Source organism: Temnothorax curvispinosus, unplaced genomic scaffold (genome assembly GCF_003070985.1).
Source record: "Temnothorax curvispinosus isolate PA1 unplaced genomic scaffold, ASM307098v1 QBEX01012644.1, whole genome shotgun sequence".
Taxonomy (NCBI): Eukaryota; Metazoa; Arthropoda; class Insecta; order Hymenoptera; family Formicidae; genus Temnothorax; species Temnothorax curvispinosus.
The window spans coordinates 56,703-66,618 of record NW_020222424.1 but is presented as its reverse complement, the minus strand read 5'-3'; the positions used below and the strand labels follow the sequence as shown (position 1 = coordinate 66,618).

Genomic DNA, 9,916 nt, shown 5'->3' with positions numbered 1-9,916 from the left:
TCGTAGCTATGTGTATTTTTCAAAGAAAAAAATTTTATATATAATTTTTTCATAACAATTTGTCACGTTTCGTTACGCGTTACAGATTCGTGTTGCATTTTGTCGAAAGTCCAATAAATGATTCAAAATTAATACCATTAGAACTCTTGTTCCGACATCGACTTGACTTTAAAGAAAGCACGGTGAACATTTTTTTATTGGACAAAAAAAGCATGATAAACTTTTTTTTATTAGAAAAATATAAAGTACAGCCAGTAGGAGCAAGCCTATTCGGCACAAAGCATGATAAACATTTCTAATGGACAAGTAACGCTCTCTGCAGAGAGTTACTTTCACAACACCGGACATTAATCATCGGTAAAGAATTTACCTATAAACAGTTAAAACCGCATCGTTACCGTGCGAACTACGCGAAAGATAACTTGCAGATCGCACGATAAATGATTCACTTCTCTAAAATATAAATCTTGGAATCCGTGCTAAAAAAAATATCTGCCACCACCAAGTCAATATAAAAATTATTTAAAATAATTTCAATTCGACCTTCAAATAGGTCATTAATAAAAAAAATTCTAATAAAGATATGATTATTACATTCAATTGCTATACCATATATTTTAATCAACTTCTACGTAATCAATCAATTCGAAAATCAGTCGGAGGAAGACGCTACGGTCGCACGGAACGCACTTGACGAAACTGTCGCGCACTCGTACGCTTTATCACGTGAACCAGTCGCGCTACGATCGCGCGGAGTTTATTTAACGAAACTGTCGCATATTCGTATTATCTATACTATATATTGATATTATATCACAATATACTGTGATATACTGAAATATACTATATTCTACGAGGAATTTTTCCATTAGATGCCACGGCCAAACACTTTGAGATATTCGATGTAATAGCAGAGGATCGAACAAAGTCGCGCTTGGGGGTTCTAAAGCGGCGAAATTCCCCACTGCGACAAACGGCGAATAAGTAGTAATCAGACACTTACCCACGGTGTTGCTCCGCCGTCGCCTGATGCCCTGATGCCTCCCCGGCGCGTTCACTCGCGATTCTCGCGAAACGCCATTAATCACGGTCGCGCGTCGATACGGAGTACTCCCGTTACCGTCCCGCCGCTAATCGCACTCTCCCGAAACACCGTGTTGATCGCGCGTCCACTGTTCTCGGCACTCCCGACGTTAATCGCACCCGCGAGTCCCGCGACGCGACTTTATCGCGCTATGGCGGCGAAACGTACGCGGAGAAGCGAGAGAAGACGCGATCGCACAGAATCACGGGCCACCTGCATAGCGTCTGAAGCGTCTCGCAAGTTCGTAATGGAAGAAACTAAATTGACGAATGAGATTCGCGGATTCGATCATGGCCAACTTCACGCGACAGTCTCACCACTCGCACTATTATACCGCCGCGCCGTAGCGATAATGCGACGACAATTGTTGTCCCCAGCTGCATTTTTAATGTGCACGGCGCATACGCCCACACGCTCGCGTTCTACCTGCGATTACCTGCGATCTCGCATTTGTAATAATAAATGAGCGAGTTGAGATCGAGAGATGAATATTCGCGAGAATATTTACTCCGAAAATACACATTGCCGACTGCTCGCGCCGCGCGCGAAATCCCGATCAAATGAGTCTCGCGGAGTCCCGGACAAATCGCCGAACGTCGAATCTGCTCCGAGCGATTGTCAATTGTCAAACACAAATTTGATAATGAACTAAAACTTACTAATTAAACCCGTCGTGGCATTTCAGACTCGACAATTCGGGAGCTCGATATCCGTTCCGCGTCCGCGACGTTAATTCAACTTCACCTCGATACAGCGCGAATCGAGCGAACGAATGAATCGAACCGACAAAATTTTCATTCCTGTCTAAAATAAGGAACATAAAATGTTTCTCGACTCGAGACAAAGCGCATGAAAATTACCGTATACGCGCAATTTCCACCTTTCGAGCGGACTCAGCCTCCTGCCGCGGCTCCTGCTCCGCCTCCTTCTTCGCCGAATCGCGGGCGATTGAATGCGGGCGGCGGGCGCCCTCGCGATTTGAATCCAAGCCGTACGTTGACCGTTGACTCTACGAATCTCGCAGGACGTGCTCCAGGTGGCGCAGGACGCGGCGCGGCGCGCGGCGCCCGTAGACAGGTGGCGGCAAATCGCGCGGAGCGTGGCGAGAGGTGAGGTTATCGAGTCGGAGCGGAGCGGAGCGAAGCGTGACAGCTGGGAGGAGGATGGGGAACGCGCGGGGGACCGCGCGCCGGGGGCCCCCAGGTGTAACTCGCCCCGCCGAGCCGCCGCTCGCCTCGCTCGAACAGTGCACCGCCGGACGCAGTACTCTCGACACGGGCGTCCAGCCGCCTCGGCGTACCTATTCTTCGCCGTACCTTCGCCTCCTCCTCGCCGAATCCTCGAGCGGAACGCTCCTCGTCGAGGAGCGTCACCCGGACCCGCGAACGATGCTGTCTGGATAGCCGGATTCGCGAAGCAGTCGAAGCAGTGAGCGGCGCGCGCGAAATGTCGTCCGAGCGATTTCATAAGTGAGTGCACTTTTGTTTTGTTTTGTTTTTTTTTTTACCCTTTCCGAGAGGATGCCGCGGTTTTCTCTCTCTCTCCCTCTTCCGACTCTTCCTCTGCTCTTGTTTTCGTTTTGTGCAGCGCTCGCCCGTAGGACTTATAATCCCGGAAAGCGGAGAAATGTCGCGGGGAGAGGTATACTCGCCTTGGGATTGAGAAAAAAAATATCCCCCGAGTCTCCCGACGGCGTGTGGCAACGATCGCGCGAGGCGATTCGATAACACGGGGAGAATAGCTGCAGCAGTATTTAGCGCATTACGAATAATACGCGAATGTTGATAATAATGTTGGCAAGATTTACAGATCGGATATACGACTTTGAATACGTTATTGCTATCCTTGTCCTCGCACTCCACGCTGCAAAAAAATGCGAATAGGCTGGTATTCAAGTCTTAACCGATTGTACGAAAGTTCAATGCTTCTTCTGTTCCATTGTTCTTTCGTAATGTTCTTTCAGGAATTTAATTTTCGTGGCGAACTTCACGTGGCATGCCGAGAGATTTTTTTCAGACAATTTGAATCGTAAATTAAACGATTCGCACAGGATTAATGATAATCGCTCTATCTCGTTAAGGAAATCGGACCGATGTTTACCAAGCAAGTGGAGCGAAGTGAGAAGACGTGAACCGAATCGAATCTCTTATATTTTATAGTTGCAAAGCGCAATGAGCTGTTGGAATAAATAGAGACACATTAAGCGATAATTAATGTATTACGTTTTAACAACCGACTTTTTTTATTAGTATTATTGAACACATGTAAAAGAGAGCAACAGCGATCCCCAGTAACGTACGCGCGATTTAGTAATTGAAGAGATTAGAAGATTTCGAATAATTGTCCACAAGCGCAAAATAACCGTAATTACGGCCTGTTTCATCGCGGTATCATGTACATCGGCAGAGCGCGTGCGGAATTCATGCATGAGAGGAGGCCTGTGCTCTTATTTCATTCAACCACGCACGGAATTTATCGCACGGATCATCTGTAAAAATTTCTAGCGAACCAATCAACTTTCGTTAGCAATGGCGAGTGTGCTGTACGCCGCGCGATTGATGTATTCGTTCTACGGACGATATACGCGGCGTGTAGCAAATCGAATTCTATACGACAATGCGTTTATATCTCCCTATTGAATTTCAAGATATTTTCTTAACGAAACTTCAATCCACAGAGAGCCGATTGTCTTCAAAATGTTTGAATTTTTAGTAATTAACTTGGAAAAAAATATCTCGAATTTTGTCCGGCTCGCTTTGAATCGAGTGAAAAAAAGGATTTCGTTATTATGCTTCTGGAATTTAATTCTCCAAAACTTTGTAAGATATTAATTTTATAATTAGATCTCAAAATGGTACGGATTAATGAGTTTAAGTGGCAAGAAATTTACAAGTATCTGAGAAACTACGTTTAATTTCGAATGTAATCTAAAGTTAAGAAATGCAAAGAAAAATAATAACATACTTATTAAATGTTTATTTGTTTTTAATATAGCTTGTGTGTTAAACTTATACTGTTTAGGATTAATTAAAAGGATTATTAATGTTATAACTCGATGACATTGACGAAGTACCGAGAAATGATATGCGCTGAAATCAGTTCGTGGAATGCAGCATCGGCGAATCGAAAGTACCTGCTGTCTCGCCTCGCAAATCACGCGCGGTTTTTTTAACATGCCAATTTCCCTAATTAAAAGGAAGGAAAACGCATCGCGCTACTGCAAGCGTTTTAACAGTTTAATTCGTTAATTAAAATATCACGAGCCAAGTCTCCACAGATTATCAGATGTTGAGACGCATAGATATATTTCATGCCGTCATGTGAAGCTTTCTGCTATGCTGAGGTTCATGATTTTTCTTCGAAAACTGTGACAATAATTAAAAAAAACATCCTAGTTAAAAGATAAGACATCACGATGCACAATAAAATAACGAGTAGAGTTTCCGCAATACTGTACTGTTTCTTCCGAATATTCGGAAAAAGTAAAAATAGTTTTTTTGTTTAGCAGGAAGAGAAAGAAAGACAGAGTGAAACATAAAATACTGTGCATATGTAATGAATTTGTTGAATCAATTAAAATTAATTTAATTTAATGTTAGTATTAATTTTAATATTTAATTTAATTAAGATATTTGGAGAATAAGTACCGTATATATCTATGTATTTTTTACATATTTCTTTGTATACATTACTATTCATATTTGCAATTGATGAGTAAGATGTTTTTTATCAATACCCAGATATCATAATTTTATTTGTTTTGAATATAACTTATTAAATATCAATATTTGTACTACTCTGTCTTAATATTCGATTTTCAACACTCAGAACAAAACACGTGCCTAAGAACAATAATGATAATGTAAGAGAATAATATAATATATTTCTCTTTGTCGAAGGGCCGCGCAAGAAGGCATATTGGATGTTCTGAAGGAAGCCACGAGAAAGGATTGTAACGCGCGAGATGAAGGAGGAATGACCCCGACATTATGGGCAGCCTTCGAAGGCCACGTAGATGCTCTGAGACTGCTAGTCGCCAGAGGGTATGTGCATGCCTAATTTTCTTTTTCTTTTTCACAGTGACCAAGTGCAACCAGCGTGTCGTATTTTACACCGCGGGCATGCGATAGCTCATGCACGCGACAAGATGTTTCTTTTCTAATATTCTTGCCCGACTACGTACAATGCATTTGATCATTACAACTTGCTGTAGACTTTATAGTTTATACGATTAATATTACACTGCAACTAAATGAAAATTTATGTGTGTATATAGTCGATACGTGGAACTAAGTTACAGAAACAAGTTACAGAAACGAAGCACGTTCGATGAAAAATATATAACTTCGTGTTTTATCCACTCACACGAAACATTGGTGCCCATCAGGCACGAGGTCGTCGTGCCCCGTGAGCACGATAGCCCCACTGGTACTTCATAATTAATACTTACCTCAACTGCAAGCCGCTCCAGCCAACTCCAAAATACTGTAAAGTCCCTCAACGCTTCCGGCCATTTATCGCGAACGCTTCGTCGGAGGTTTTTGAGAAATAAAGTTTTTAAAATAAACGATGAAAATATAAATGTTACATTGATCTCTAGTAAGTCAGCAAAACGACAGGATGTCGATTCAAATTGCCCCGGTACCTGAAGGTACCGTCATCGAGCCCTTAGTCTTGCTATTGTACATCGCAATAATATGTGCACGGAACCGGAAGCACGCATTACAGGTGTCCATCGACTGCACAGTTGCGGAAACCGCGGTCGAGTGAATGAAAAACAATAGGACGCATACTTGATGAAAGGCAGGCCGAAGCAGATCCCACGTATCCGAAAATCTACGAATACATCCATCCATTTATGATACAACTAACGAATGAAATATCCGTCTCGTTTCTCTCGAACATTAACTATTTCTTTTCGCCTTCAAATAGGAAACGATCAATAAATTTTTACGAGATCACAGAGATTCTAACATTTTTCCGTAAAATGCTTTTAATGTAAAAAGAAATTACAAGTGGTAATAGGAGTTCTTCAGATCTATATAACTTTCGATCGAAAGACTTCTTCGAAATTGAAAAAACAATTTTAATCTATTGTCAGAAATAGACCCTGTATATTTTACATTTCAATATCCACATTTGAATTTACCAAATATTATAAAATATAAATCTGTACTGCCTTTCTCTTGAAACTCTGTACTGATCGACCTGCGAATTTTCCGCTTTCGTACGCCTATATGCCTATGTATGTTCGAAATATATCCCAAATATATCGCAATAAATTTGCGATAGCTTGAAGCCGCCCTTCAGATGGAAGTCTGCAATGAAATAATATTTTATGTAGATTTATGTATATTATATTTTTCATATTCTCTTATATATAATTCTTATTACAAATTCAGATTTTTTTTTCTCTTCATGAAATCTGAAAAATCTGCCTCACATTTATCTCGGCATAACATGATCGTTTCATCGTAGAGGTGATCCGGACAAGACCGATTATTTCGGTAATACATGCTTGCACCTGGCAGCGGCGAGGGGCCATGAATTCTGCGTGAAATTCTTGGTAAAATTCGGTTGCAATATCTGGTCGCTGGACATCGACCGGCATTCCGCCCGTGAACTCGCAGCGATGAACGGCTGCGAGAAGATCCTGCAGTTCCTGGACATTGCTCAGGCCGATCAGGAATTGAATAATCGCAAGAAAAGCCGGTTGCTCCGGGAAAAGGCGGAGAGAGATGCGGAGAAGAGGTACAGTTGTGGAATGTGAATTTGTTTTTGCACCTCCCACTTGAAAAGAGAGAGTGAGAGAGACTAATGTCGCTACCATTTGCGGATCATTCGATTAAACCTGTTTCTATGATAGAACACAAATAATTTCGCAATTTCAACCTTTTTTTTTTACTCACTGCGATTAGCAGTATTATTACATTGTTGATCTATATTAGATTTTTATATAATTTCTTTTAACTGTTTATTTTTCGTTTTAAATATATATGTTGAAATTTTTATAGATAATTATATAAAAGTATGTTTCTATTAAGACTAAAGGAGTACATGAAGAAACAAAAAATGGCCGAAATTAGGGCGGAAAAGGAACAGAAGAAACTCATAAAGGATCGTGCTAAATCAGACTTCGACGCAATGAATGAGTTGAACTCTCAACGGCCCGGGGTACTGACCTTTAGAGGCCGAATGAAACCTTCGCCGACATTCAGCGACATCGTTGGTACTACTACGAAGAGACACGGCAGCACAGTTTGTCGGAAAGCTTTAGCTAAAAAAGCCGTCAACGACTTCAAAGTCGTCGAGGTAAAAAAGATATATAAATAAAAGAAAATTATACAATTTTTCACGAAATTGAACGTTCAAAGAAATGATCTAAAAATAATTTCCAAAACTAGAATTTTTGATGTTGTATAAAAAACAGAAATAATAAAGAATGAACCGAGTTGTAACTTATCTCAAATGATTTTTTGGTTTAATTTAATGGTTAGTAAATTATATAATGTTGCATATATTACAGGTCGAAGTGAATGGAAAGAAGTCAGTTCGAAGTCTCACCGGCGTTCGACGGGATTCTGAAGTTATGTACGTAGGCACATATGACACTCAGCCTCAACACATAGGCATCAGAAGAGGAAAGATCTCTGATGTATGGGGCACTCTCAGTAAATCACAGAGTACGCCCGATCTCTTAGGTGAAAGGATATATGACGAAGAGGAGGAGGATAGGGAGGAAGAGAACTTGAATGTTGCAAAGGACACCGCTTTTCTTCAGGAACCAGCCAGCATCTTTAACCGACCTGGTTTCGGTTCAGTAGCTTTCAGAAGGGCGGTTAGTCTTAACATGCATATTTTAGATTGTTCTTACAAGTTTGCTGGTAGTTATAAGTACTTTGCTTACAATAAAAACGTATATTAAGTTTAGAGAAATTATAAGCAACAAAGAAGTTACTCTAGAAATATTCTGTCTTTTGAGCTACGTGTTTTATTTTCTTTAAAAACTTGTGGAGTTGTAGAAATTCGTACAATCCACGTCTTTTATTTTTACAATCATTTTAATGCTTTTTACACACTGTAATCTACATCTCATAAATGTAACCGTTCCGCATGACTATCTTCGTAATAACTACTCGACTCGTAGAAATCGGTACGCTTTAACATTACATTGCATTTTCTTTTACGAGATGAGCTATCGCTTGTCCCATTTGAATCATGATTCAAGAGAAACAAAGAAATGAATAATGGGAATCGTTGCAGAAACGCTAACGATCTTTAAAACGATTACAGCGTAGAAATACGTAATAGATATTCATTGGATGCACTAATTACGCAATTATGCAATGAAATGTATGAATAGGTGGAAAAGGCGGTAGATGAGCTAATTAATTTTTTTCTGTATTTGCGTAAATTAATTCGTAATTTTCTTTTGTAGATAACATCTACGCTAGATAATCTGCCAGTCACCCAGACGGATGTTCAATTGCAAAACAGCAATATTTCAGCAAATGGTTCTACAAACGGATCCATAAACAGCAATAAGTTTAGCCCAAACGGACACAATGAAGAGATTAGTATAGGAAGTGCCGGCAGTTTGGCACGCAGGCAAAGCTTATGGGATGAGGATCTTCTTTCGGGTAACTTCAACAAACCTTATTATAAAGTACAATTGGAATACTTATGGCCCTTGCAATAAAATACGACAATGCGTTCCACGCCATTAAGAAACAATGCATGATAAATCAATATCTTCCTTCATTTTTTCGCATTGTCATGTTTTGCCTGCAAGAAAAGCAAAATATCACATTGTTGAACTTATCTGTGAACAGAAGGTGAGGAAACGGACGAGGAATGGACACCTTTACAGAGATTTTTGGTCGCCAATAATCTCACATCCATACATCCCATCTTGGAATCGGAGCAAATCGATCTGGAAGCTCTGATGCTGCTCACTGAAACCGACATAGCGGCCCTCAAACTTCCCCTCGGTCCTAGACGGAAACTCACTAATGCAATCGCAAATCGGAAAAAAGCGCTGAACACGCCGGAGAGTGTTATCAAGGACAGTAGATTGTGAAAATATATTGCATTAGCCATAGAGGATGTACTACTGTTAACGAAATTATCCGTCCATCTACAAATGCGGTAAAGTAGCTATTAATGGCTTGTGTGCAAAAGATAGAAATAGGGAACGGTTGTTTTAAACGTAAAACACAAAATTGAGGTTTTTTGTGAAAATTGCGCAAATTAATCATTAGACAATAAAAAAAGAAGTTAAAAAGTTATTAAAATTATTAAATTATTCAATATCAGAAGTGTCTTAATATCGAACTTCTTCGTGCCTTGTAATTTTATAGTTTATCGTCAACATATTTTCCTATCATTTACAGTTAAAAAATATATATACTATATTTAATCGATCTCATTGGCTTAAATTATACGTAATCGTAATTATGTAAATGATCATTAAAAAAATTTACAAAAAATCGAAAATCAGAAAAAAATAAGGAGGAAGGAGAGAATTACCGATGGCACAAAATAATAGATAAGTAAGATAGAACAAACAGTTCTTGCCATAATTAAAGAAACAAAAATTCAATACACCATAATACACTGCCATAAAATGTACCGTCGTTGATATTGTTCTATTCAACATCAGCCTGACCTGTTACTCTAATTAGACGTATATATTATATTGTACTATACACGAAATTTCAAAATTTTTGCACACAGATATATAATAAAAACATACATTTTTTACCATAATTTTTTCTTTTTAACAACATTAATTATTAAATTAACATTAAATTGTTCACGAAAGAAATTAAA

The 9,916-nt window shown here is 39.5% G+C and overlaps 1 protein-coding gene across 1 annotated transcript; it reads left to right on the top strand.

Annotated features, from left to right (window-relative positions):
* The first annotated feature begins 2,278 nt into the window (after positions 1 to 2,278).
* LOC112462659 (Usher syndrome type-1G protein homolog) lies at positions 2,279 to 9,840 on the top strand. Its single transcript, XM_025028563.1, has 7 exons — positions 2,279 to 2,553; positions 4,984 to 5,127; positions 6,563 to 6,835; positions 7,129 to 7,396; positions 7,611 to 7,922; positions 8,523 to 8,724; positions 8,917 to 9,840. The coding sequence occupies exons 1-7, from the start codon at positions 2,531 to 2,533 to the stop codon at positions 9,162 to 9,164; spliced, it is 1,470 nt and encodes a 489-aa protein (XP_024884331.1). The 5' UTR covers positions 2,279 to 2,530; the 3' UTR covers positions 9,165 to 9,840.
* Positions 9,841 to 9,916: the final 76 nt, after the last annotated feature.

Excerpts from the sequence above, each read along its gene's own strand:
- LOC112462659 (XM_025028563.1), top strand. The coding sequence starts at position 2,531 with ATGTCGTCCGAGCGATTTCATAA. Across the intron at positions 5,128-6,562 it reads AGACTGCTAGTCGCCAGAGG|AGGTGATCCGGACAAGACCG; the intron begins GTATGTGCATGC and ends GTTTCATCGTAG. Across the intron at positions 8,725-8,916 it reads GGATGAGGATCTTCTTTCGG|AAGGTGAGGAAACGGACGAG; the intron begins GTAACTTCAACA and ends ATCTGTGAACAG.